Source organism: Rhinolophus hipposideros (genome assembly GCF_964194185.1).
Source record: "Rhinolophus hipposideros genome assembly, chromosome: 10".
NCBI classification, from domain to species: domain Eukaryota; kingdom Metazoa; phylum Chordata; class Mammalia; order Chiroptera; family Rhinolophidae; genus Rhinolophus; species Rhinolophus hipposideros.
In genome coordinates this window covers 50,183,418-50,210,939 of record NC_138056.1, presented here as the reverse complement: position 1 = coordinate 50,210,939, position 27,522 = coordinate 50,183,418, and the positions used below count along the sequence as shown (strand labels likewise).

At 55.7% G+C, this 27,522-nt stretch overlaps 1 protein-coding gene across 1 annotated transcript in view; it reads right to left on the bottom strand.

Annotated features, from left to right (window-relative positions):
* Positions 1-2,381: 2,381 nt before the first annotated feature.
* MYO7A (myosin VIIA) overlaps positions 2,382-27,522 on the bottom strand; it is an 80,752-nt gene continuing 55,611 nt past the window's right edge. The window contains exons 28-49 of the mRNA XM_081062335.1: positions 25,435-25,561; positions 24,533-24,652; positions 23,811-23,984; positions 22,722-22,949; positions 21,258-21,428; positions 20,034-20,151; positions 19,187-19,313; positions 17,787-17,956; positions 16,643-16,833; positions 15,864-15,988; positions 15,024-15,181; positions 13,931-14,084; positions 12,458-12,613; positions 11,815-11,920; positions 10,603-10,716; positions 9,487-9,574; positions 9,232-9,338; positions 6,420-6,605; positions 5,875-5,991; positions 4,694-4,777; positions 3,676-3,795; positions 2,382-3,036 (exon numbers count right to left, since the gene is read on the bottom strand). Coding sequence (XP_080918461.1) covers positions 2,947-3,036; positions 3,676-3,795; positions 4,694-4,777; positions 5,875-5,991; positions 6,420-6,605; positions 9,232-9,338; positions 9,487-9,574; positions 10,603-10,716; positions 11,815-11,920; positions 12,458-12,613; positions 13,931-14,084; positions 15,024-15,181; positions 15,864-15,988; positions 16,643-16,833; positions 17,787-17,956; positions 19,187-19,313; positions 20,034-20,151; positions 21,258-21,428; positions 22,722-22,949; positions 23,811-23,984; positions 24,533-24,652; positions 25,435-25,561 — 3,031 coding nt within the window. The 3' untranslated portion in view covers positions 2,382-2,946. The remainder of the gene's footprint in view (positions 3,037-3,675; positions 3,796-4,693; positions 4,778-5,874; positions 5,992-6,419; positions 6,606-9,231; positions 9,339-9,486; positions 9,575-10,602; positions 10,717-11,814; positions 11,921-12,457; positions 12,614-13,930; positions 14,085-15,023; positions 15,182-15,863; positions 15,989-16,642; positions 16,834-17,786; positions 17,957-19,186; positions 19,314-20,033; positions 20,152-21,257; positions 21,429-22,721; positions 22,950-23,810; positions 23,985-24,532; positions 24,653-25,434; positions 25,562-27,522) is intronic.

Below are 27,522 nucleotides of genomic sequence, written 5' to 3'. Positions count from 1 at the left end.
TCTTTTTCCATCCCTTTACTTTCAGTCTGTGTCTTTAGATCTGAAGTGAGTCTTTTGTAGGCCACATTGTGTATGGTTTTGTTTTCTTATCCATTCAGCCACCCTATGTCTTTTGATTAGAGCATTTAATCAATTTATGTTTAGAGTAATTGTTCATAGATATGTAGTTGCCATTTAATTATTCATAGTTTTGATCTTTTCTTCTTCGGAAAGAAGTCCCTTTAACATTTCTTGTAATACTGATTCGGTGGACATGAACTCCTTTAGCTTTTTGTTATCAGGGAAGTTTATATCTCTCCTTCAATTTTAAGTGATGGCTTTGCTGGGTAGAATAATCTTTGTTGTAGGTCCTTACTTTTCATCACTTTGAATATTTCGTGCCCATCCCTTCTGACCTGCAAAATTTCTGATGAGCAATCAGCTGACAGTCTTATGGGAACCCCCTTGTAGGTAACTGCTTTTCTCTTGCTGCTTTTAAGATTCTCTCTTTGTCTTCAACCTTTGGCATTTAAATTATGAAGAGTCTTGGTGTGGGCCTCTTTGGGTTCATCTGGTTTAGGACTCTCTGTGCTTCCTGGGCTTTTATATTTATTTCTTTGGCCAGGTTAAAGAAGTTTTCTATCATTATTTCTTCAAATATGTTTGCAATTCCTTGCTCTACCTCTTCTCCTGGTAGCCTTATGATGCGAATGTAGTCCCAGAGGTCCCTTAAACTATCATTTTATGGATTCTTTTTGCTGTTCTGATTGGGTGTTTTCTGCTACCTTATCTTCCAAATCGCTGATTTGAGCCTCTGCTTCATCTAATCTGTTGATTCCTTCTAATGTATACTTTATTTCAGTTATTGTATTCTTCATTTCTGACTGGTTCTCTTTTACGTTTTCTATCTCCATGTTTATGTTTCCTATCTTTTTGTTGAAGTTCTCACTGAGCTCATTGAGCATCCTAATAATCAGTGTTTGGAACTTTGTGTCTGATAGATTGCTTGTCTCCACTTTGTTTAGTTCTTTTTCTGGAGCTTTGTTCTCATCTTTCGTTTGGGACATGTTTCTTTGTCTCCTCATTTTGGGTGCTTCCCTGTATTTGTGTGTATGTATTAGGTAGAAGTGCTGTGTCTCCTGGTCTTAGTAGAGTGTATGTAGGAGGTGTGGGGCCCAGTGGCACAGTCTCCCAGGTCACCTGAGCCAGGTGCTCCAGGTGTGTCCCTTGTGTGGGTTGTGTGTGCCCTCCTGTTGTAGTTGCGCCTTGATTGCTGTTGGCATGTCAGTGGGAGGGACTGATCCTCAGGCTGATTGGTTGTGAGGACTGGCTGTGACTATAGTGGAGGAGCTGTTGGACCTCCCTCTATGGAGCAGGATTTGCTTTAGCGGGATTTTGTGCCTGCCAAGTGTGCCTTTGGGTGTATTGTTTGGGTTAGGCGGTGCTCTGGTGTGATCTGAAGCAAGTGTGTTGGTTCTGGGGCCTCAGTATCTCCACCTATATAATGATAGACCACTGCAGCACCTTCCTTCTGGCTCAGATTTATCCTGGGCTGATTGTGGAGTCGTGTAACCATTGGTGGGACAGGGTTGTCTCAGACAGCCACATGATCATTCCAGAAAGCAAGACTGTCTAGTTTGGGGCCTCCATTTCCACAACCAGCCCTTCCCCTTCCCACACAGGCAGCTGAGGAGCACCGAAAAGCAGTTCCTGTGGAGTTTTTGGGCATCTAGATGCAGACGACCTATGACACTTGAGTGTGTGAGGGGAAGCAGGACTTAGCTAGGCTGAAGTATCAGGGGGAACTTGAACCAAATCACAAGCACACCTACCTCAAGATTCTCCATTGTCACTGTTCTAGGCACTCACCGCAGCCACCGCCTCAAATCATACCTTTGCTGTCTGCAGTGCCCACCCCAGACTTTCCCAGGTCAGAGCCAAACTTGGTGGTTCCATCCTGGTCACAAAGTAATGTTTTACAGGGAACCACTGGATGTAAGGATTTAATCCAATGAGCATTGTTCTTGGTGGTCTCTTGATCAGCCAAGGAGATGTTTCTGGTAGGAAGCAAGGGCCTCCCTGGCTCCACTGGCCCTAGTTAAGGCCTAGAAGCCAGTCTCTCCTCTAGATTCCCAGCCTATGCATGTTTAGGTCCTCACCTCGCAGGCCAGTGTCAAGCACTTTTCCACAACCATACCCTTGAAGCCCCTTTCAAGCACACCTTGGGTTCAGGCATCCTTACCCCCAAACCCAGACCAGCTTGGCCCTGTACACACAGACCAAGGAAGTGGTTACACAGGCCACACACACACACACATACACACACGCACACACAGCCCTTTCCTGGCCCCACACACTCTTCCTTTCCCTCTTCCCTACCCCCAAGAAAGACACTCCAGGGTCAGAAGGTGAAACACATGCTTTATGCCCTGAGGTGATCAGGGAAGCAGGGGCTCAGCACTCACACTGCAATATATAAAAGTGGTCTGTCATCCTCAGCTGAGGACCCTGGCCTTGGGGGAATTAAACCAGTTCCTTAGGGTTCAGAACATTCTTGGTTTGGTCGGTTTGGTTTGGTTGATCTCAGTATGGAGAACTAGGTTGTCCTCTTGATTCCCTGTCCCAGTGGTGCATAAAAAGGCAAAGAAGGTCACCTGGTAGGGCTGGTCTGAGATAAGAAAAGCATCCAAGGAGCACAGGCTCTTACAACTGGGGAGGCCACAGCAAGCCAAGAGCAGATCCCACCCAAGGGCCTCAGGGATGGCTGGAGGGGAGTTCTGTATCCCCGTGAGGCCACCTCACTGGAAGAAGGGCCAGAGTCCAAGTTGGTGCAGTCACTGGCGGCGAGCCGGCCCAGCCTCCCTGCCCGATGGCCAAGGTCTTACCCCCGCTGCAGAGGTAGCTGATGGGCCTGAGCCAGCTGCTGCCCAGGGAGCCGGCACAGAGCCAGCGTCACCTCCCCACTGCTCACTTGCCGCTCCTGGAGCCCCGCTGTTTGCTCATGGCTGTCAGCATCTGGCTAATATAGGAAGTCAGGAGGTCGTCCATCTTGTAGCCCTGGAAACAGTGGCAAGAAGATGAACTGAGCACAAAGTGGGACAGGGCCAGCCCTCTCAGACCCAGAACACCACTCCCAGGACATTGCAGTGGACAGAACCCTGGACAAAGGCAAATCCTGGCCCTCTCTGGGCTGTCTGCACAGCTGCACAGCTGGAGGGCGGGACGCATCCAGCCAGCCATCTGAGGTTCTAAGCTGTTCTTACCCGACATCAAGGCCCTAGTCTGTGGGTCCCTCACATCCTGGATGCCCACGTCCAGGAGTGACTCCAAAGGCTCTACCAATTGACTTATGTCTTGGAAGTTGAGCTCAGTCCAGGAGGCCTCACTGCTAATGGTTCTGCTGTTGAACTCAGGGGCTGAAGGCTCAGTCCCCAGACACGGAAGGCACCCAAACAAGAGTTAATGAATGAGGGCTCTGCTCCTCAGCCCCAGATGAAGCCCCTCCCCCAGACCTAAGCTGAGCCTCAAACTACCTGGAGCAAAGGTGAGGAAGTGGAGCAAACGCAGATGACCTGGCCCTTGCTCCTGACCCCAGCCCCACCCACGCACTCCTCACGTTTGTTCCAGGGGCTGGGAGAGTGGCTGAAGCTGCAGGTGAGGCAGAGCAGCCCACCAGGCCTGGAAAGCGGCTCTCACCAGTGACGTCTCACAGAGCAGTTTGCTCCCGCGCACCAGGTTCCCGATGGTGATGTGGAAGTAGGTGTTGCCACTGCTCCAGTTGGAGATCTTGGTGAAGGGGTGAGTAGTCAAGATGTCCTAGGGGAGCAGAGAGTCTTAAGCTGCACAGCCTGGACCCTCTGGCCTCACCCCCCTCAGCGCCAGCCCGCAGACACCACCCACTAGGAAAGGCCTCGGCCTCCCAGATGAGAAAAGGAGCAGGAGCGTAGAGGCCAGAGGAGCTGCCACGGAACTGCCACGGGAGGCAGGTGCTTTGCCCCTCCGTGCCTTGGACCAGCTGGAGGGACACTCAGGGAAGTCCAGGAGACTGCTGGGTACATGGGACGGGAACTGGAAACGTGGGAGGCCTGAAGGACCTGAAACTGTGGTCCTGGAGGAGCTGGTCCAGGGAACGTTTGAGGAAACAAGACAAGAAGACAGGACAGAACCGTGGGGGACACAATATTTATGGGCTGGGTAGAGAAGAAGGCCACGAGGAAGGACCGAGGGAGAGATAAGGAAAACTGGGAACGTGGGCACATGAAGCCAAGGGGAAGCTCGTGGTCTCTGGCACCTGTCACCAGCAGTGCAGTTGTACCCTTCTTGGGCACGTGGCGGATTGTGCTTCCTGGCCCCCTTGGTGAGGATGGCTCTGGCCCATAAACATGAGCAGCAGTTACCCCAGCCCAGCCTGACGTCCTGGCCGAGACGGGCAGAGAGCATTTTGGAAGGAGGGAGGGGATGGTAGCATCTGATGAGGCTGAAAGGCCAAGTACTAAAAGGAGTTCATTGGATTTAGTAACAAGGTGTTTGTTATAACTCTAGGAGAGCTATTTTGATGGAGCAGATGAGGGGTAAGGAAGTGGAGCAAACGCAGACAGCCTGTCAAGGTGTGTGGCCAAGCGAGCAGATGAAGTGAGAATGGTGGCTGGCAGGGGCTCTGGTTAGCGGTACACGGAGAAGCCCACCCCACCAGCTCTTCCCTGTCACTGCTCACCTTGCTTCTGGGGTCGATGAGGCTGACCCCATACTTGTTGATGGCAATTAAGAGGATCTCAGGGAAGTTTGGCTCCGTAGTTTGCTAGTAGAGAAAGCCAGAAATCATCAGCTGGGGGGTCCGGAGCAGGAAAAGCTGTGTGTATTTAGGGCAGGAATGATGGTGCTGCCCCCAGCTAGGATTAAGTTGACCTTTCCTGCAACCTACTCGGTGCCAGGTGTACAGCGTTGCTGGCAGCCCTGCCACGATCTCATGTTTTCCACCTCTGCTGGGCCCTCAGTTCTATGCCAGAACCCTTACTGGGTCCCCAAACGACCCCCTCTTCCACTCAGTTTCATCGCTTCTCTCCGGCTTCTCTAAGAATCTCTGCTATCTCCTGTCAGCCCAAATGTCGCTCGTCTTTAAAAACCCTCCTTGAACCTTACGCATGCCTCCAGCTACCTTTCTACCTCTGTGTTCCTTGTACAGCAACGCTTCTCCAAAGGCCTCCCATCCTCGGTGTGAAACAAGGACTTCCTCTCCTCTCCACCCAGACCTATCGTCTCATCTTCTCATGCCAGCCTCCTCACTATTCTCCTGCCTCTGGTCATGCCCCTCAGATCCACCCCCAACCCTGCAGTCAGAATGGGCTTCTGGCCCCATCAGAACCCTCTAAGGCTGGCTGCCAGCTATAGGAGGAAACCCACGCCCCTCGCCTGCTTGCCAAACTGCCTCTCATTGCTGTCTGCTCACCTTACACCGTATGTGCTCGTCCTGTCCAGGCCTGAGCTCTCACACCTCTGGGTCTTTCTTTGCTCATGCTAGTCTCTCTGCCAGGAACACTCTCCCCAGGATCTCCCTGGGAAGATCAGGTGTTGCCTCCTCCAGGAAGCCTTCCTAGCCTTTCCAGTCTGCGTGGGCCTCCCTGGCTCTGCCGCCTTGACGAGAGCTCCCCACAGATCATTCTCCATGATTCCGACCTGCTCACACAGCTGCCTCCCCTGCCAGGCTGAGCTTCTGGACACTCTGTGTCCCAGGACTGAGCCCAGGGCTCAGCACTTAGCCAAGACACCTAAGGGAGCTTCCCTCCTTTCCTTGCCAGGCAGGCAGCAGAGGCCACAATCCTGGGGAGGAGTCTTTGTGCCTTCTCGTCCCCTCTCCTTGGCCCCTTCCTCCTCTCTGAGAAGCTGCCCACAGCTTACCTTCACCTCGAAGAAGGCTGAGCCAAAGGTGGGCCACTTGAAGATGAGCTTCAGGAAAGCCAGCTTGGCCTCTTCCCTGGACTTCCCTGCGTGCTTGTTGAAGTAGGCGACGATGGACTGCAGGGGGAGGGGGAGTCAGTCCTCCCCCGCTGTCACTCCTGCCCCATCTGCACGGTCAGCAGCTGTCAAGCTGGCATGGGCTAGGCACAGGGTGGGGTCCTGGAGGCCATGAGGGGCTCCCCACTTTATCCCAGTTAGTAGACTCCTGGCCTCCCTTCCCTCCCCCAAGCAAGCAGGCCAAAGAGTATCAAGTAAGTCAGGTCACCATCATAATCAGGACGGCAAATTACTGACCAGCTGAATCTTTGCCTGAAAGACTGGAGACAAAAGCAAGTGGAGGGGAGCGTGGGAGGGTGACCTTATCACATACAGACCACAGGAGACACTTCCCTGGGTTGCTGGCCAGCACTTGCCCCCTTCACCCCTGGGGTACCCAGAAACCCACTGCAGGGGGACCCTATTCCCAGTGCCTCCCCCATGCTCACCCGCTTCCAGTCGTCAGGTGACACCTGCCGGATGAGGTCCTGAGGGACCAGCTCCCGCAGCAGCTTTGGGATACTGGGGAAGTAGGACTTGTCTTCCTCGAACTTGACCCTATAGATCAGCGCCCCCAGCTGCAGGACCTCCTCCCGCGTGCACTTATGGTAGCCTCGGAGATACTTGGGCAACTCCTGCAGGGACAGAGCAGGTCACAGGTGGGGAGGGGCCTGCAGAAGGGGGCTCCTTCTCTCCCCCCCAAGACGGGGTCTACTGCCTTACTCCACCTGGGGGCCCACCCACCTCTTCAGGCTCAGCTGGCATGCTCCTCAAGGGGAGATGGCACAGTACAGGGAAAAGGCAACTCTGCCCGCCCAGATTCAGCATGTTGCAGTTTGAAAACAGAGCAATATGTGAATATGATGTCATTTCCCCTCAAACAGTCCGGGAGGTGAGCAGCCCCATTTCAAAGATGAAGAAACTCAGTGACCAGCTGGTGAACCTGAGACTATTCCCCTGACTTCCCACATCTGTCCTTCCTTGGGAAAAGCCTCTCAGGCGGGCCTCCTTCCATAGTGTTCCCTTGAGACCAGCTGGTTTCATCAGCAGCGTCATCCCCTTCCCCATTGTGAACTTCCAGACCCAGAAGCAGAGTAACAGAATGAGGACTTACTCTTGTAACTCAAAAGCAAAGAAGAAGCCTCTAAAGGGCCAGTGCTGCCCACAGGCTCCTGCAGCCTTACAGCTATCTTATGTGAAGCATAGGGAAACTGAGGTTGGCCTGAGGACACACTGCAGATCAGACACCTGAGTCAATTATTATCCACCCACCTTTTCATCTACTCACCCATCTACTCATCCACCTACCCACCCACCACCTCCTCCCCGTCCATACCCATTCATCCATCTCCCTACCCAGCCATATGCGTCTACCCACACGCATCCATGTCCCATCCATTTCCCCATTCGTCCATCCATCCACCCACCCATCCTCCTACCCACCTACCCACACACCCATCCACCCAACAACTCATTCACCTTCAGTCCTTCCACCCATCCATTCACAGTCACCCGTTCACCTATTCACCTACCCATCAAGCAAAAAAATATTTATTGAGCATCTACTATGAGCCATGCCCTTTAAGCAACAACATATATCCTCCCATGGAACTTGTAGTCAAGGCAAGAACAGATATCAATCATCACACCAAATGAATGTATAATTCCAATGTTGAAGGAACTGTTCTCTGCTGTGAGAACATAAAACAAGGTGACCTGATCTACTCTTGGGGACAAGGAAGACCCCTTAAGATAAGATGATTGAATTCACATCTAAAAGCTCAGGAGGCAAAGAGGGAAAGAACTGAGGGAAGAGCATCCCAGAAGAGAGAACATTATGAAAGCCCTGTGGTGGACTTGAGAATTTACCGTGTTTCCCCGAAAATAAGACCTAGCCGGATAATCAGCTCTAATGTGTCTTTTGGAGCAAAACTTAATATAAGACCTGGTATTATATTATATTAATTATATTATATTATATTATATCATATCATATTATATCATATTATAGACCCCATCTTCTATTAAAATAAGATGGGGTCTTATATTAATTTTTGCTGCAAAAGACGCATTAGAGCTGATGGTCTGGCTAGGTCTTATTTTCTGGGAAACGTGGTAGAAAAATGTAGCTGGAGTGAACTGAGCAAAGGAGTGCTGGGTACAAGACAAGGCAGCAGAGGAGGTAGTGGCACCCGCATGCAGGGCCACAGTCAGGATTTGGGGTTCTACCCTAAGAGCAGTAGGAAGCCACTGAGAGGGTCTAGAAAGTATGATGACCACCCTGTGGAGAATGGATTGAAGGGGGACAAAAACAGAAGCGGGAGAGAAGATGAGAGAAGATGGAGGACTAACCAAGTTTGTAGTGGTGATGGAGAGATGTGGATGCGTTTTAGAGAAATTCAGGAGGTAAAGTTGTCAGGTAAATGATGTGGGACACGGAAGGTGAGGGAGAGGGACATGTCAAGGCTGACTAGGGTTTCTGCCTTGTGGAAACTGGTAGTTGGCGGTGCCATTCTCTAATGGGTGCACAGGGTGGGGGGTGGGGGGGACAGGCAGATGCCAGGTTTGAATGAGGGCTGCCCTTCTGACTGCCAGGCCAGGTTCTCTCCACCACGGTGGCCACCATCCTGGCTCCCCCGCCCTTCCCAGCGTGCTGGTTTGTCTCTCACACAGAATGGTAAACCAGCTAGCTCAGAAAAGTTCACTGAGTGTGCAGTCACGCAGGCCTGGAATCTAACCCGAGTTCCATCAGCCCTGTGATCCTCATTACATCACTTGATCACTCTAAGTTTCTCCCTCAGTAAAATGGGAACAACAAGCCTAGTTGTTGGGGTTTGTTGGAAGGACAGAATGAGGGGAACGTGTCAGACACATAATAGAGGCTCAACATGCAAGCCTTCCTCCCACTTCCCGCAGGCTCGTGTCTGTGCTGGCAAACATTTAGATTCACACTTGGCTACCCTCCAGTGCAGCAGCGGGCCCTCGGATTCAGAGGACAGCCCCTCACCAAGGGAAGGGCCTGAGCACGCGGGCTTGGGAGCGCGGAGGAAACTATCCAGCCCCTGAGGGACAGAAGGGGGGAAGGAGAAGGGTGGAGGGCTGGGCTACCACCCCCACCCCACAACCTGAGGGCCCCAGCGGGAGTCTCTTGGGGGCAGTGCTGTCACAGGCCCCTCCCCTGGCAAGGACAGCAGGTGTCTGCTTTCACCAGGCCACTGTGCAGGGCGTGGAGGCAACAGCAGACAGGTGCTGGGAGCTCACCTGGTAATAGTGGAAGATGGAATCGGCCATGGGGTCCTTCCCTGGCACCGTGGTGGTCCACAGCTTCTTCATGAAGAACACCTGGTAGGTGAGCGAGGGCACGATACCTGTGGCCGAGGGCACTCAGTCACCCAGAGGGTCCCAGCACCAGCCCCTAGCTTGGGTCCCACCCAGGGAGGCCTTGCGGTGTGGCCGTGAGATGGCACCTGCCCTGCTCTGAGCCTCAGATGATCCCAGGACCCAGCCTCACGTTACCATCCTTGACCGGCCGTGCTTTCTTTATCCAGTCTGTCAGGTGGCGAACAAAGTCGAAGAAGAAGTCATTCTCAGGGACGCTGATGACCTAAGGACACGGCCGTTCCAGTCCACTCGTCTCAGTCCGAGTAGTACTGAGGTTTCCGACCTTCCCACCCGAAGCCTCCCCGGGGGCCCCTTCTCCAGAAAGCCTCCCACTGGCACCAGAAGGGGCGCCGTGTACCAGCCCGCCCTGCACCAGCTGTGCCTGCCGAGAGTGACAGTCATTGCATTCAGTCATCCGGCAAAGATGTACTTTCCCTGCCCTAAGGCGCAGGAAAAAGGCCAAGAGCAAGGCCCAGCCCCTGCTTTGGACGTCCTCCAGCACCCATGTCCTGCTCCTCCACAGGCTCTGAGCAGCCTGGGCCAAGGACCTCACTGAGATCTCCTGTGCGTCCCCAGTGTCCAGCACAGGGACCATCGTGAAGTGAGGAGACAGACATGAATGCAGAGGGGACGGGGACAGAAGGGAAACCTGATCTGCCTGAGCTGGTCAGAGAACGCTTCCCGTGGGAAGGGGCTTTAACGCTGGGCCTCTGACTGCCGTGGACAGAAAGTGGGGTGGGCAACGTGGGATGGTGGCAGGGGCGTGTGCTTTGGAGTCAAACCCACCGAGACCCAAGTCCCTGCTGTGTGACCTTGGGTAAGTTAACCTTTCCAAGCCCAGGTTTTGTGATCTATTAGCTGGGGATGATCACTGTCTCTTCAAGGGTTATTTCAAGGGTTAATTGGCCTCTGCATGGCAGCTGGGGGACCAGTCAAATCAAACCTGTAAAGTACGTGTGTGGGGGCAGGGTGAGGAGCCTGGCGTGTCCGGACAGTGAGTGCCACATGGCTCCTAAGAGGTCTGAGGCCGTGCTGTGCCATGCCTTAGAGGACAGATCTCGGGGCAGCTGCTACATGCCGGGGCCATTGCAGGGATGTAAGAAGGAGATGGGCACAATTGGGTGCTCCATGCAAGAATGCCTCTCTCTTCCTCTCTCTCTCTCATCTCTCTCTTGCCCTGCTGCCCATGAGCTCCTATGGCTCCAGCACATTTCCCAACAGACCCAACAGCATGCAGGCAGCCCCACCCACCTTGTCTGCAATTTTGACAAAGAGGCTGAATCCCTCGGAGGACTTGAGGAGCAGCCGGGAGGCAATGTTCTGGCAGAAGTCCTTGGCCTTGGTACTGGACTCCACCTCGAAGGCCTGGGGGGGGGGGGACTCGCTTGGCTCTGACAGGACCTCTGGAGACCCTCTGGCTGTGCCTCCAATTAGACCGAGCCCCATCCCATGCAAGACACCCCTCCTCTTGCATGGGGGCTTCCCCATGAGTCCAGAGCTGGGCACAGCATTTAAGAAAAGGACAAGGCAACTCCGACCCGGGTGTTCCCCCATCACGTCCTCCCCGACCCTCCACACGGACCTGGCTGTACAAGCATGAGTGATGGCAGAGGCCAAGGGAGCACAGACAGCACAAGGAGATTGGAAGGAGAGCGGCGGGAGGAAGAGGAAAGCAAATTCCAGAAAGGGGGAGGAGAAAAGAGAGACGGGAAGCAGCCCAGACTGGGGTGAAAGGGATTGGAGTCTGGGGGAGTTTAGATGAGGGAAGAGGGTTGGGGACAGTCTGCTCTATGTCACTTTCCCCTGAAGGGGACGGGAAAGGATCTTAGAAAATTTTTCTGTCCTTGTCACAGGAATTCTATTGTGGCATTTCTGAGTCTCTAATCTCCAGACAAGTATTAAAACTGCTTTTCAAACTAAACATTTTGATGTTGGACTCATTTATCTGAATGAGACGCTGTGCTGAAGTGGGGTAAGGTGTGGGGAGCCAGAGGCAGCCTGACCGAACAGGCGTGACAGGAAGACAAACAGGACCTTTGGACAGGGGACCAGGGCGGAGAGGACCCCCCCAATCAGGTCAGGTGAGGAGGAGGGAAGGGGTCTGCAGGAAAGTGGGCTCAGGGCAACAGGGGAGGCCTGTGCCAGGAACAGAGCTGGCATCAGGTAGGTGGCACCAGCACAGAAGAAAGCACTTTCCTCCAAGGCTGAGCCTCCTCAGAGAGAGGGAGGGATGACCTTGTCAAGGAAGCTGCTCAAGGAGACTGGAGGTTGGACCAGGAACCCAAGGGCTCCTGACCCAGGGACTCTGCGGCCTCTTGACTGAGCCCTGACTCCACTGAGGGGCAGGAGAATGAGGGCAAATGTGGGGATATTAGGGGAGAGGCAACAGCACTGCTCCCTCCGTCCCCGACGGAGCCTGGTCGTTCAGGGGCATCCACAGACCAAGAAGCCAGCAGCCCTCACCTCATCGGTGTCGTCAGGAAAGTAGACCTTGTGGAAAATCTGGGTGGTTTTGTGCTGGATGGCCTCCACCTCCACCAGGTGTGGGGGGTACTTCCGGGACCCATTTCTAAAAACCAGGGGTCAGGGTGGGAACAGAGTCAGGAACCACTGGGTTCATGGGGCCACGGGTAGTGAGAACAGAGGGAACTTTTGGAGACAGACCGACCCCACTTCCAATCCCTGTCCATCACTCCCTACCAGGGGACAGTCGTGTGACCTCTCCAAGCCCGCAGTTGCTCATCTGTACAATGGGATGCTAGTAGCACCCACCGCACAGGGCTGTGCAGGGCTCGCAATGAAGCGAAGGATGAAAGTGGGCTTTGGGAGCATGAAATTCAATCAGGTGCCTACCTCCCGGCAGACTTGAAGGCATGAAACAAGCCCTCCCGAGCAACCAGACTCTAAAACTGCATCTAGAATGGGCACTGGGCGCTACAACCTTTGTCGAGCTGGCAGCTGTGGTACCCCAGGGATGGGCCCCGATTGCTGTGTGGTCCTGTCCGCGTCCCCAAGGGCCTTATCCTACCCGCCGGTGTGAGCCGGAGCCCAGTACCTGCCCCCTAGCGCTGTGCCCACTGTCTCTGCCCCTTGCAGGCTGCCGTACCTCAGGGCTTTCTGGAGCCGCTGCAGGCAGTCAATGGCCAACGGGCAGTGCTTGCGGGACTGCAGGAAGCGTTGCACGTGGGGCAGGAGGATGTTGCTGGGAGGGAAGAGACCCGTGCACAACCAGAGCAGCTCCCAGCCCCGCTCCTCGCTGTACCTGCAGGAAGAGGTGTGGTGTCCAGCAGGGGTCCCACAGGCCAACCACAGGGGTCTGAGCACCCCCGGTGGCTGCACACCCCTCGGCTCCTCACCACGGCAGCACGTGCTTGCCCTGAACCCCCCACCCCTGAGGACCAACAGGGACCCACCTCCCTGACAGCCAGATCCAATTACTGCTGTTAGGTTGGTACAAAAGTAATTGCAGTTTAAAACGTTAAAAATAATTGCAAAAACCGCAATTACTTTTGCACCAACCTCATCCTTACGAGTGGTCAGCCAACACCTGCAGGGCCCATAGTTACCAGCCACATGGAGATAAGGCGCTCATGCCAGAATGAAAACCAGCTAGTCACCAAGGACTCTGATTCAGCTAAGATTTTTTTCTTAGCAAGACTTTCCTGCGAGGGAAGCAGTGTGTGATTTACATTCTGGCAGAAGCTCTTTAACGCTTCTATTCTTTGAGTAGCACTGAGTTAGTCAAGCACCTGGGTTTCCTCAGGCACCACTCTGAGCTCGTTGGGCCTGAGAGGGGGGAAGCTTGGAGGGCTTTTAGGAAGAGGTGGCGTTTGATCTAGGTTTCGAAGGATGAGACAAATTCTGATATGCAAAGGAGATGAAAGGTTTTCCTGGCTGTGAACACAGCATGTACAAAGGTTTGTCAATGTGAAAAGATATGGTGGTGGGTAGATACGGTGGTGGATTTAAGTAAGCGATGTAGAGAGTGACACAGATGGGGAGGGAGTTGGGGGTCTGGGCCTAAGGGGCGATGACAGGGCTTCTCTCAGGTTCTGAGACTATCCTGTGCCTGACTCCCCACTCCTGTGGTCTGGCCCAGCAGGGAGGAGAAGGCAATCCCCTCCGGGGCCCAACACCTTCAGCCCATGAGAGTTTTCAGCTAGAGCTTCCGACAACAGCCAGCTCAGCTGGAGCCAGGATGGAGACATTTGCTCAAGAGTTGAACCTGCAGGCAGACTGGAGTCTGGGCTGGGTGAGGAGGGAGATCCAGGCAGGGAGTGACAGGAAGCAGGTTAGGAGCTAGGACTGTGAAACTAAGAGGACAGACTTGGGATGCAGCCACCACCTCTTGGATCTTTACCATCCTTGAGGCAGAGCTAGAATGTGAGGGGGCCTGAGGGCAGCTCCTTGCTCTGAGTGAGAAAGGACAGCTCCCAGGCAGAGCCAGCTGCTGCTTCCAGAGGGAGGGAGCCCCGAGTCACAACAGGTGCATGACCTTTAAGACTCCCTTCAGCGGAGAGCACAGGGAGCGCAGGGCCTGCCCCTCTCCCCTCCACCCACCGCCCACCCCCTGGCTCACCTGATGTGGTTGTCGGTCAGCTGCTTCAGGATCTGCACGTACACCTCGTCCTTGAGGGGCTCAGCCTTCAGGGAGCCCTCAAAGATCTGGTCGGTGAGCTCGTTGACGGAGCGCACCCTCTTGGATGGGTAGTCGCCCATGTACTTGAGCACAGGTGGACAGCCGTCAAGGAAGGGCTCGTGGCTGAGAGGACAGCACAGACCCGGGAGGCAGGAGACTACACTGGATCGGATCGTGTGGCCCTGGGCCTTAGGCTGCTCTCTTAGGAAATGGGCGTGACCTACCCACCCTCTCTCCTCACTCCTCAGGACCCCAACCCACATCCCAAGTCCTCACAGCAACCAGGGTGCACAGTCCAAATCACTCATCTGACTGCCACCCCCTGCCCAGTGGCTCCCCACGGCCTTGGGACACGGCTCAAGCTTCTTAACAGGGCTTGGGAACCCTTTATGAGTCATCCCCTCCTCCCCACCTTCAGGTTTCCGCCTTGAATCTGCTCTACAGCTGTGCTGACTTATTTTGGGCCCTTGAAACAGCTGTGCTCTGTTTTGCCTCGGGGCCTCTGTGCATGCTGCTCCTTCTATCTGGAACACTCCCCAGCCCTCTCCCCTTTGATTGGCTAAGGCCTACTCAGTTTTCAGGTCTTAACCTAGACACCACTTCCTCCAGGAAGCCCTCCCTGCCCTCTTCGAAGGCCGGGTCTGGTCACTGTGCTGCCGACCCCATCAGAGCATGACCCCAGTCAGCATGTCTCCTCTCTTAGCTGTAAGTACCATGAGCCAGAGACTGGGTCAGGTCACCACTGTCGCCACACCTGGCCCAGCTCATGGAACAGTACCCATCTGTCAACTGAATGACAGGGTCAGAGGAGACTATGGGTGAGGCAGCCACTTGCACACGGTGAGGTGCTGGGTACATGGATGGAGCCACTCCATCGGCATCCCTCCACGTCTGCCCAGGACGCAGCTGCGCCCTCAGAAGGAAGTAGGCATCTAGATGAAGACTCTAGAGGCAGGGCTCCATCCCCTGAGACCCCCTGCCCTTGGCCCCTGCCCTGACCCTCTGTGTCACCCGCCCTCATGGGTTTGGATATCAATGAAGGCCATGCAGGCCTCCTGCGAGAGCTCCTCACTGCCCAGGATCTTCTTGAGCAGCGCCTGTTTGAGCGGCTCCCGGGTGTGACTCCACAGCCGGTCCTTGCCTCTGGCCTTGGACACCATCACGCGGCTCAGCGTGTGCTTGGGTGGCGGCCTAACGCGGCACAGGGACAGTCAGCACTGACACCCAGGTTGTGAGACCTAATTCCCATCCTCCTTGTGTCTGGAGGCTGAGCGTGGGGCGCAGGCCCCACGCTTCCCTGCTGCACTGCGTGGACCTGGGGCAGGTAAGTCACCAGCCCACCCTGGGCCTTAACTTCTCAGCTGGAAGACAGAGACACGCTCAACTGGCTGTGCCCCAGCCAGCCCTGCCCCCGCTACCCCCAGCTTCCTCACCCAGGCTCTCCTCTGCTCTCTCTGCTCCCGCCTTGGCACATGCTGCCTGCAGCACTCCTCCACCCAGGTCACCCCCTCCCCAGCTCAACTCAGATGCCACCTCCTCCAGAAACTCTCTTCTGTCCGCAGTAGCCCCATCCCAGCACTGGGCACACAGAATCACAGCTGCCTGGTTTTGTGCCTGTCTGCCCACCAGGACCATGAGCTGTGAGTGCCCAGGACCCCGCCTGGGGTGGGCACAGTCATAATCTCTTAAATGAAGGATAAGATGACACAACTCGAGAGGGGTCATCTCGGACAGAAACGGCCCTTGGGCTCCCTCTGACCCAGCCCCTGCTCGCAGGTGGGGGCATAACAAGCAACCCTGTCTAGCTACCAGAGAGAATCACAGAAGCCTGCAGCTCACCATACCGGGGCCGCCTCTCCCCTGTCCCTGTCACCTGAAGTAGTCATAGGAAAACTCCTCCAGCGTGTAGGGCTTGGCGCGCACCTCGGGCTCTGGCGTTCGCAGCTGCAAGAGCCGGATAACGTCCTGCCTCTGATCAGGGGTCATGGTGACCAGGGCCTAGAGACCGAGAGATGGGGGAGTAAGGTCAGCTCTCCTCTGGGGGCCCGTGGAGTGAATATAGTGAAGCCTGGAGCCTTCCCTACTGGGGCTGGGGTGCACATTGTGCTCCGTTCTGACACTGGGAGCCCCTTTTCTTCCATCGACCTTTGAGGTTAATGCTGCCTCCATCATGCTGGGCTCAGGACCCTTCCCTTGATGCTGTGTCTGAACCAGGTTGGGTTAGTCCGAAAGCTTGGACAAGGCACGGGGACACGTATGAACAGAGCCTGGCTCAGAGGCTGCCTGGAAAGCTGGACTCTCAGTCGTCAGTGCTGCGCTCCAGGCAGCTCCGGAAGAACCAGGACCTCCCTCCCCAGCTCTGCCCTCACTGTCCTTTCAGCCAGAACAAGGTGATGCTCTTCCCCGCCTTCCATCTCCCACCCTGGGCAGTTCCTCATCTGATGCAGCTTCTACGCTCCTCTCCATCTGGTACAGCTCTGACAGTTGCCCCAACTTTAAGTTTGTGGTCCCGCAAGGCCCCCAGATCATCTCCACAGAAGCTGTAGACCATGAATCTATTGTAATCCCTGGCTCCATTTTATAGACATGAGAAGAAGACAAAGAGGGGTCCCGGGGAGCTTCCCATCCATCTGCCACCCCCAAGCCACATACCACAATCTCCCGCGGTGGCAGCGTGACAGTGGGCATGACATAGACACAGTCAGTGGGGAAGTCCCCGCGCTGCTTGGTCCGCTCATTGATGCCATTGGCCCAGCCCGAGCTCATGACCTGCTCTCCTGTGTCATGGTCAAGGATGATGAGGTCTCCCTTGGCAAAGCTGAGGAAGCCGGACTCCTCGCCCGCTGGGAGGCAGAGTGAACACGGCCATATGGAGGCAGAAGAGAGAGGCCGGGTTGGAACATCTTTGTTTGGGTTGATGACCTATCAGCCGTTCCTCCCCGCTAGAGAACTAGAGCCCTGTCCCACTCATGTCTGCTCACTGGTCACCCTGCCCTCACCTTGCCACGGCCCCCCACACAGACACAGCCATTGAGCAGGCCACTCCCCTGCTCCAAAGCCTTCCTTGGCTCCCCATTGCCTTTAGGAGAACGCCCACTCTCCCTGACATGCTCGCAGGCCTGTTGTGAGCTGGCCTTCCTGGCTTCTTCACCTCACTTCTTGCCCCTCTCCCTCACCTCATCCATCCCAGCCCGACCCATCTCTGCAGTTCCCAGCCTCTGTGCTTGGTCCTGCACTCCTCTCTGCCTCAAACACTCACTCACACATATTCCACCCTGAACCCCGGCTGCCTGGGGCCTCTCCCCCGGGTTCCCATAGCCTCTGCGCTTCCCTAGCCACTGCACTGTCACAGGGATGTCACTGTCTATTTCCACCCGGTCCCCACGGAGGGCAGGATCCATTTCCTGTCTCTCTCTTTTTACCGCTCTGCCCAGGGCCCAGGAGGCCCAGGGGATGGCCCGTCAGGGTAGCTGTTATTGCTGCCATCATTAAAGATGGCATTTGGAGAACACTTGAGGAGGAACCTCTGATCTCACTTGGAGAAGGTGTCAGGTAATAAGTATTGAAGAGGAAGGAAGTATTAACTATGGAGGAAGAGAGAGGAAGATTGCGCACAGAGTACAGATGGAAGGCACACAGTTTGGCTATTTGGTCCAGCTGGAGCCAAGGGTGCCTGGGGAAAGATGGGTAACAGATCCTAGCAGCCTTGAACACCAGGCTAAGGCCAAGGCGTGTGATCTGCCTGATATCCGCTGACCCCCCCAGTGCCTGGCAGCCCATGCCAGGAGCCACTCACCAGGGTTGGGGTTGTCCTGCAGGGCCACCACGTACTTAGACCTCTTACGGAGCCCCTCCAGGAAGGTGACCACTAAGTCACGGATGTCCTCGGCATTGCTGGAGGTGAAGGTGTACTCATCCCCCTTGATGGTGGCCAGTGTGAAGCTGGGGGCTGTCAGTTTGGCTCCCCTGCAGGACCAACACGGAGAACAGGGCCCAGCCGGGGTCAGTCCTGCCCAGCCCGAGTGAGACGCAGCATAGCCCAGGTCAGAGCAGCCCAGCGAGAGCAAGACACGGCACTCCCTGAAGGAGAGCAAGGCCAGCCCAAGTCAGAGCAGCCCAGCCAGAGCAAGAGACAGCACTGCCTGAAGGAGAGTAAAGCCAGCGCAGTCAGCTGCAGCCCGGCCAGGGTGAGACTCAGCGCAAGTCAGAGAAAGCTCGGCCTGAGTCACACATGGCCCAGCCAAGACCACACATGCTCAGAGGGAGGCCTGCAGGACCCAGCTTACTTCCCCTTTGCTGCCTAATTCCTACTCACCCTCTAGGTCTCAGCTTAGATACCATTTCCTCCAGGAAGCCCTCCCTGCCATCCCACGAGTCCTCCTTTAACATGGGTCTCATCACACGAGTCCTGCTTTAACATGGCCTGTTCAATACTCATCTCCTCTCTCAACTGAAGCTTCAAAAGGGCGAGGACTATCTTGTCACCACTGCATACCTTGTGCCTGGCACGTGCCTGCTCAGAGCTGGTCACGGCCCAACCCTGGCCCACATGGGACAGAGCCCAGAGACACTCCTACAAGCCCCGGATAGTGCTGCTGAGAACGCCCGTCTATCCCAGGAACCTACCCCGACACTTGCTCTCAGGTGCACTGCACTTTTCAGTTTACAGAGAACTCACCTACTGATGGTTGCCTGCATTCCTCACCACTGCTATCGAGGAAAGCATTAAGACCTCTATTTTGGGGATGAGGATGTGGAGATGAGTCCACCAGGCCCCTGAATCCCAGGCCAGGCTCTGTCGGTACACCCTCGACGGCTCCCGACTGTCCTAACGACCCACACCCATCTCAGAACCATTAATCCACTGCAAGACCCCCCTCCACCCCCGTGAGGGGGGAGGCACAGTGCAGCACACACTGCTCAATGACGCGTGACCAGGAGAGGCCACTGCGTGCCTCTGCACCTCGGGGAAATCCTCCGTGATGCGGAGCCCCCCCTTAAAGGCCCCGTGACCCATAGGAAAGCTCTGGGCGCCCTCTCCTTCCCCCTCTGTCTGTCTGTGCCCCCACCTGCTGCTCCTCCTGTCAGACCGGGCTGAGTCGGGACGCTGCACGTGAGTCCCACGCCTACCAGGGTCTCTGCAGCTTCACTGTCACCCTGCTTCGCCCTGGAGGGTGTGGGGGGGCTGGGACTCACCTACTGCTGGACACAGCCATGATCTCGGGGAAGGACAGCTCCAGGAGCACCTGCTCCTGCTCATCCACGAAGTAGACGCCCGTCCAGTTGACGGCCACGATGACGTCGTTCTTGGGGAGGATGGGGCCTGGGCCAGAGCGAGGCCCTGAGAGGGAGGCCTCCCCCGCCAATGCCCAGCCCTTTCCCATCCTCACAACCACCAGGGTGGAGGGGATACAGATCTCCATTTTACAGATGGGGAAACTGAGCTTTAGCGAGCACCACCTCCCGGGAAGCCCACACCCAGTGCGTGGTGGGAAGAGGGTGCTGAAACCAAGACACTGGGTGTGAGTCCATCCCTGCCACGTCACTGCCCTGCAGCGAGGTGGGGTGTGCGGAAGGCTTGGGCTAACCCAACCCCAAGGTTCCCTCCAGCCTGGTATCTGGTGATTCTGTGAAGCCCCCAGCAGCATGGGGCCTGGCACGGAGTAGGTACCCCAAAGTGACAGCCCGAGGATGGCTGAACTAATGGCCTGTGGGGGCTCACGTCAGCCACTCCACTCTCAGCTCCACAGTCAGCCCAGCCCGTACTCTGGGCCACCCTCTTCTGTAGGTGCTTCAATGGTCTCAACACTCATTCAGTTCAACCTAGTATGCCATGGAGCACCTACTATGTGCGACAGAGCCCAGCTAGACTGCAGCAGGCAGGACCCACTCAGCGCACTGGCCTGGAGAGACCAAGCAGCCCCGCAGGCCGGAGCCTGGCTGGCTGGGGCACCTGGCTCAGGCCAGCCTCTCCCCCTGCTGTGAGGTGGAGTTGTGGGGTGACAGTGGGAGGAGTGCATCGAGGCAGGAGGGCTGGGGGTACCTGAGAATTTGTAGGCTTCATAAAACCTGGAGAAGAGCAAGGGCCACTTAAAGCGGGCATAATTGACCACATCCTCTTTGACCTTCTGGGAATCAGTTCTCCTCTGGGCATAAATTGCCTGGAGGGGGACAGACAGGAACAGAGAACAAAAAGACATCATACGTGCTCTGTCTGGAAATCAAACGTCCCTGCCCCCAGGCTAGAAGCGACTACGGGCTCCGGCGCCCTCCTGTACAGCATGGCCTCGCCCCGTCCCATCCGCCCCCCACCACCCCATCACTTGCCTGCCTCTGACTCAACGTCAGTGAGCACTTACTGAGGAAACATGGGTCCCACCCATATGGAGCTCTCAATTCAGCACAGTAAAGAATTACAATTATAGCCAGCACAGGTGCAGGGCAAGGACGGGCTATGGAAGCTGACTGGGTGTAATGGAGAGGAGATTGCCAAGGACAGAGAGAGACTAAGGGGTGGAAGGGAGGGCAGGGCCTTGGGGCTGAGCCATGCCTAGGTATAGAGGGGGTGCAGGGAGCCTTCAGGGAAGGATGGAGGCTTGTGAACGGCTCACCAGAGAAGGCAGAGCTGAGTGGGAAGACGCTGTGTGGTGAGAGGGTTCGAGACAGCTGATTTGTGAAGCTTTCTGGCAACTTGTGTGCAAACATGATTCTGTTCTTACACAACCAGGGCCCGGAGATGGGAGGCCTGGGGGTCCCTTCCAGCAGCCAGGGTCTCCCACTCTCTCCCCCACCAGGACACCTCTGCTCTACTTGGCAGCTCCTTAGCCTGGAAGGGAGCTACTCAGGGCTGGTTATGGGCCTGGGGCCTCAAGCAAGGAGGTCGAGGGGCCCTGTACCCAAAGTTCCCCAGGCAGGAGGTTGGGCCAGAGTTCTTGTAGGCGAAAGGAGGGTGCCTCTCCTAGAAGCTCCTCTAGCACACACCAACTCCTGAGCTGTCGCTCTGGTAAGCCCCTGTGCAAGACCAGAAGTGGGGACCCCCAGGACCCCTGGACCATGGCTGGATGTGACCCATGGCTGTGTCCCTGGCACCTGCCCAGAGCAGATGACAAGACAAGTGAACTGATGTCCATGGTGGAGAAAGGCTGCCGTCCTGTGCCCCCGGGAGCCCATGGACAGACAGGTCAGGTGAGAGCCGTGACTCCTTTGATTGCCCGGGTGCTTACTCCTTGGCCCAGGTCTCGTCGAAGACCCCTGCCAGTCCTCCTACCTTTTTGTGGGCAGCAATGGCCAGCTGGGCCCACTTCTCGAGCGTCTTCAGGGGCGTGATCTCGCGGTCAGGGATGTAGGTGGGCACGAGGCTCAGGAGGCGCTCCAGAATCATCTCGGAGCCGTAGTCTACGAAGTACTGCTGGGAGGCCAGCTCAGCCAGGTCATCCTCCTGGGATGCGGGGGGGGGGGGGGGGGGATCTCGTTCACACACCTGGGAAGCCCTTCCGGACCACCACAGCCCCCAGGCCCCTGCCTCCCGCAGCTCTCAGACCCCGGCCTCCGGGCCCTGTGCTCTCACTCATTTACCAGGAGCTCTTGTCTGCTTGGTGAAACCATGAGCTCCCTAAAGGCAGGAACACACTCCTGGGTCCCGTCAGCATCAGGGGCACCCGAGCTGACCCAGGAAGACCGGCCAGCCCATCAGTAATGGGTCAGCCACTCCCCCCTTGGCCCAGTGAGATCACAACAGGGGCTGACAACCGTGAGAAAGGGAAAGGACAGCCCTGACAGTGGGGGACCTGGGTACCACTGGACACTGGCAGAGTGAGAGGAGAGCATCACCACCGCTACACCCCGTGCGGACTGTCAAGTACGGAACAACCCATAGGCTGTAGTGCAGAGGCTTCCCAGAGTCATGTGGGCACTGGGCACCTGTCCCTCCCTTGTGTCCGGTGCATGGCAGCCCCCGTGATGCCTGCCCGGAGCTGGGAGCAGGGGCGTTAGAGACAGGCTCTTGGGTGCCTAGAAGGCAGTGGATATCTCCAACTAGTGCAAAGTACTTCAGAGTGTTAGCAGCTGATGTGGCTGTACTAACCCTTTCTGCCTGAGTCTCAGCTCACCACCCCCATTATCATCACCACCACCACCACCACCACCACTGCCCCCAACACCACTGTCACCACCACTAATGTCACCAATGCCATCGTCATCACCACTACCTCCACCATGGCTACCACCACCGCCAACCATCCCCTTCATTTCCATCATCTCCATCCTGCTTCCTCCATCATAATCACCAACAGAATCGTAAGTGTCAGGAGAACGCTCATCACCATCATCAAAAACAAAACCACCACACCACTCCTGTGCTCAGAAAGAGATAAAAGCATACGCATTTGCAAACTCTGGTCTAAGTGAGTGGATCTCCTACTCCCTCAGAGCAGAGTGTTCTACACTAACTCAGAACAATACAAGTTGTGAAGCATGTCCTCTGCACCGGGCACAAGCACCACCGCAGTGTCGGAACACCTTCCACCGGCAGGACGCAGGCTGTTCTCCAAAGCCCTGGCTCCTGTTTGTAGTGAGACATCCAGGAGGAGCCCGGATCACGCTGGCCTCAGCCAGGCTCAGCTCCGCATTAGCTGATGGTGGGTGGCTCACAGACAGCAACACTCAGCCCAAACTCGGAAAACAGGCGGCTGTGAGCCAAGCAAGCTTAGCCAGAAGATTCGCCTGCACTCACCTTCTCACACCTGTACTCCCCAAACTTGACCCCTCGCACCACCTGCTGGTAGATGAGATTGGTGGCCACGTTGTCTTCCGAGGGGTTGTGCCAGGGCGTGAAGACCTCTTTGCGGAAGAAGAGGCGCCACGGGGCATTGCGCTCCTGGGCACCCTGCTCCTTGGCATACTGCTCACACTGGGAGATGGCATCCATGACGTGGTCACTGCCGCTGCCCAGGGAGGACACCTGTGGGCACAGGGCTGGAGGTCACCCAGCGGAAATGTGAACAGGCAGGGAAGGACTACAAAGAGCCATCAGCTGTGCCAACTGTTCTCATCTGGATGCAATGCTGAGGGTCAGAAAGAGGCAGGGAGGTGCCCAGGTCCCTGAGGAGGCAGGTCAGCATGGGACCCCTGGAGGCCAGCCATGGGTGTGAGCGGACGTGGCCACACAGGAGTTCCCATTTCCTAATGTAAGCCTTTTGTGACACCAACGGACAAATGGTCACTGGAAACACAAGGGGTATCTATCTGTAGGGGAGGAAAATCCAGGCAAACTGCCGGACGTGGTTCTGCCCCTGGACCTGCAGGGTGGGGGGCACCTCTGCTGTGCGTGATGTTGCTGGGAGTAGAGGCAAATCACCCACCCCCTGGTCCAGCTCCACAGAGAGGGCTCCAGCCTGGATGTGGCGGGAATGCGCACACTCCAGGTAGTCACTAAGGAGTGAGAAAAAACTACCATAGCAACCTTGATGAGGAACTATATCCTCATGTGTAAATGAGAAAACTATCTCAGAGAGCCAGGTGCTGCGTGCCCCTGCAGCCTGTCTGCCATGTTCTCTCTGGCAGCAGGCGAGGACTGACTTTGCCTCGCTGCGTGACTGACGTGAGCTCTGGATTTCAATCTACACTGTACTGATTTTTCTTTAGGGATTCAAGAGCGCTTCAAAAAGGAGTTGGCCAGAGCCAGGGTTACCACCTGCTAACAGAGGTCCTGGAGGCCACGTAACCGCCCAGGTCACCTGAGCCAATAGGTGGCAGCACTGGGCTGGAGCCGGTTGGCAGCGCAGAGCAGTGCCAGGACGAGGCACTGCAGGGCACGCCATACCTTGTCAAACAGGGCAATGTAGAGAGAGAACCCAAAGCGGTCCTTGAGGGAGATCTTGTCGGCAAGCGCATTGCAGAGCTCGCTGGCCGTGGTGGCCGAGTCTGTCAGCAGGGTCTTGGTGGTCCCATCCATGAATGTCACGGGCAACATAATGGGCTTTTTAGACTTGGTGGCCTGAAAGTGACCAAAAAGGGTATGTAGAAATCCTCTCACTGCAGACCAGCTCATCCCTCTGTGCTCCTGACTCCCTGCTCCCTGTGGGGTTGGAGCTTCTCGGGAGCCCCCAGACCCCAGCATCCCACCGGGAGGTTGCCTTTCCCTGGTCACAGGTGCCCACCACCCCAATCGGACGTCCATGGTCCCTGAGCCAGAGCATTGGGGCTGGGAGGTTGGCACTGCCACACGTCAGGGGCTTCTGCCCTCATGTCACATAACTATCACAAGACCCTGTGAAATGAGTATTGCTACTGCCATGCTATCAGTAAAACCCTAGAGATACGGAGGGAACAACACCCGGTCTAAGTCATTTTGACCATAAAGCCAGCAGGGTCAATCATCCACTGGGGGCTTTCCTGTTCCAATAGGATTCCAATGGGATTCCAGAACTTGGTGGGTGCTTGAAGAAACACAGAATCCCGAAGCAGGAAATGTTTCTGGGGCACTGGAGTGCACCTTACACACACACACACACACACACACACTCGGAGGGCTGGGGGCCACACCTGCAGTTCCAGCCAGCTGGGCGGCTGTGTCCGTGTCCCATTGACGAAGGTCCTCCTGAGCCGCTCCTCACAGTACGGGGCGTAGCCCGGGGGTCCCCCGTGGATGAAATTCCGCAGGTACTACAGATAGAGGACCAGATGAGGGCACCCCCTCTCTCGCCTCCCCCACCTGGACCAGCAGAGCAGCTCAGCAGGTCTCCTGCCTCCAGTGCCCCCACCCACACTTAGACCTGCTCCTCAGGGCACGTCTGCCCACGCCCCTCCTCTGCCTTCCATGGCTCCTGGCTGCCCTCAGAATCCAGTCCCTGTACCTCAGCTCGGCGAGGTCACCACACCCCAGCCCCGTGTCATCTCGGTGGCGCCTGCTGCCTCAGCCCACACACCATACCCACTCTTCTAGCTGAGCTGTTGCTCTGCCTCCAGGGCCCACCCCGCCGACTCCTCCTGACCAACTGGGCAACCGCTTTCCACCTCACAGCACTGACCAGCCGGGCTGGTCCCGCTGGCACCTGCTCTGCCTCTGTGGCCATAGCACCCAGAGCCTGGCACTGAGAGCAGTCAAGAGAGTGGCTGAGATGAACTAAAGTGCCTGCTCCAAGGCAGTATGTAGAGGGCACAGGAGACATTTCTGTTAAACTCAGTCTCCTCATAAATAAAATAGGCTGAGGGGAGAATAGCATGAAATGCTGAGTGCCCGGCAGAAGGGGCCAGGAAGACAGGCCTGGTGAAAGGCTGTGAGCCTGACAAGAGGTGACCTGGGGGGGCCTCGTTCCCAAGCCCCTCTGAGCTTCTTCCCCTGCTCTCTCCCCACGACACTGGGGGACCTGGGGGGGCCTCGTTCCCAAGCCCCTCTGAGTTTCTTCCCCTGCTCTCTCCCCACGACGCTGGGGACACGGCCCTACCTTAACAAACTTCTCAGAGGGGGCGAAGCAGCCCACGCAGAGAGACACAAGGATCCAGCCCCGCGCGTAGCTGCTCTTGGAGGGGTTGTGGGTGAGCTGTTTGCTGATCTGGCAGTAGATCTCGTCCCTAGGTAGGTGGGGAAGCACGGAGGGAGGCTGCCTCAGAAGAAACGCCTCCCTCCCAGCAGTAGGTGGGACACATACGCTGCCCTCTCCTACTTGCCCAACACCACCCAGGAGGCGGCGGAGTGGGGCAACGTAGGGAAGGCTGGGCTAGGGTCTGTTCTGGAGACGGGCTCATCAGGCATAGAGCACCTTCCTGACTCCAGTCCAGATCCTGGCCCCATGATCTGGGAGGTGGGGTGTATCTTGCTCTGGGGCACAGCAGCCACAGCCACTGGTGACCACTGTGGTGAGAAGCACAGGTTCCGCCCCTGCCTCTTCCCTCACCGGCTGGGTGGCCCCAGGAGGTGAGTTCACGTCTCTGAGCCCAGCCCATGGTCATGGCAGCAGGGAACAGTTTTTACTAATGCAACGGGCAGAACAGAAACAACAAAAACATCTGGGGAGTTTCTCCGGGGGGATGAAATCTTGCTGCATTTCCGAAATGTTTGAAATGTAAGTGGCCATGTGTCCGTTTCGTAATCAGAGTAAAGCAATGAAGGTAGTTTTTTGCTTTCATTTTAAAGGGAAATAACAGGATTGCTGTGAAGAAAAATGAGCCAAGGCTTATAAAGCACCTAGCACAGTAAATCCTCAATCAACGCGAGCGCAGTTATTATCCATTGCCTGCCTGTTCAGGGCCAAGAGCGGAACCCACGATGAAGTGGCCACCAGGGGGCGCGCACTGATCCTTGTCCTCCCTCTCAGAAGGGACTAATTCAGGGGCGCCCCAGTGTGACAGTTGGATCAGTGCGTTTTCAAAATAAATTCTGGAGGTTGCTAACTTTTTATCATGACAACTAAGGACATTTAAAAACCACACACACGCACACACACACACACACACAAAACCAGCCCACTTTCTATATCATAATCATTTCATAAAACAAAGATAATTTTAATATTCAAAAAGTAGGAAGGATGAAATCTCAGAACAAGAACAGTCCTTTAAATAAATCAAATTTAGCTTTAGAAACATCCTTATTTTCCCATCTTTGTCACCGATCGGTGAAAACTTTGTCACCTGCAGCTGGGAGCCCCTGACCCCGGTCATTTTTTGGACGGAAAGACTGAGACCAAGAGAAGGGAGGGGTCAGCCTTAGTACCTCAAGGAGTCAATCCCAGCCTTCCGGTTCTTGCTCCTGGACCAAGTGGTCCAGAAATGACCACTTTAGGTCTGATGGTGAGATAATTGGGAGGCACATTCTTGCCCCTTAACCACACCTTGGATGGCTACCTTTTCTTCCTGGAGGCAGGTAACCCTGGTTACTGTGACCATCTCTGATAGTAACTGACCTCGAGGAGCAATGAGATCAGGCGTGGCAGCAAGGCAGGTGGTCTGGAAGGCTAGTGAGCCCTGGGCAAGGCTCTCCCCTCTCAGAACCTCTGTTTTCCCACTGGTAAAATGGGGCTCAACCTTCCCCCCACCCACCCCATCCTGCTGCCCTCCCAACCAGCATACATAGCTTCATGGGATCAGCTCTCCTAACGACCATCCTGTGCAGACAGAGTTGTCAGAAAGCCTATTTTTTTCCCTCCACTGACCTAGTGGAACTGATTCCTTAATTGCTCCTGGTACCTCCTGAATCATCCCAACTTCCCCAACACCCCAGGGACCTGAAGTGAACTTCTCCTGAGCCCAAGAGGGGAAGGAGGCACTGTCAGGATTCCAGGCATGCTGAGCACAGGAACCCTGCCCATAGCCCTGGGTCAGGGGCACTGACAGTGAGCTGGCAGGGATGGGGTTAAAGCAGAAAATGCACGCCAGATAATGATAACAATAGCTACGGCTTACTGAGTGCCTCCTGGGTTAGTTTCCATAGTTTTATCTGCCCACAAGCCTAGAAGGCAGGTACTATTATTATTACCCCTTTACAGATGAAGAAACTGAGACTTACAGAGATGAAGTAACTCAAAAGTCATACA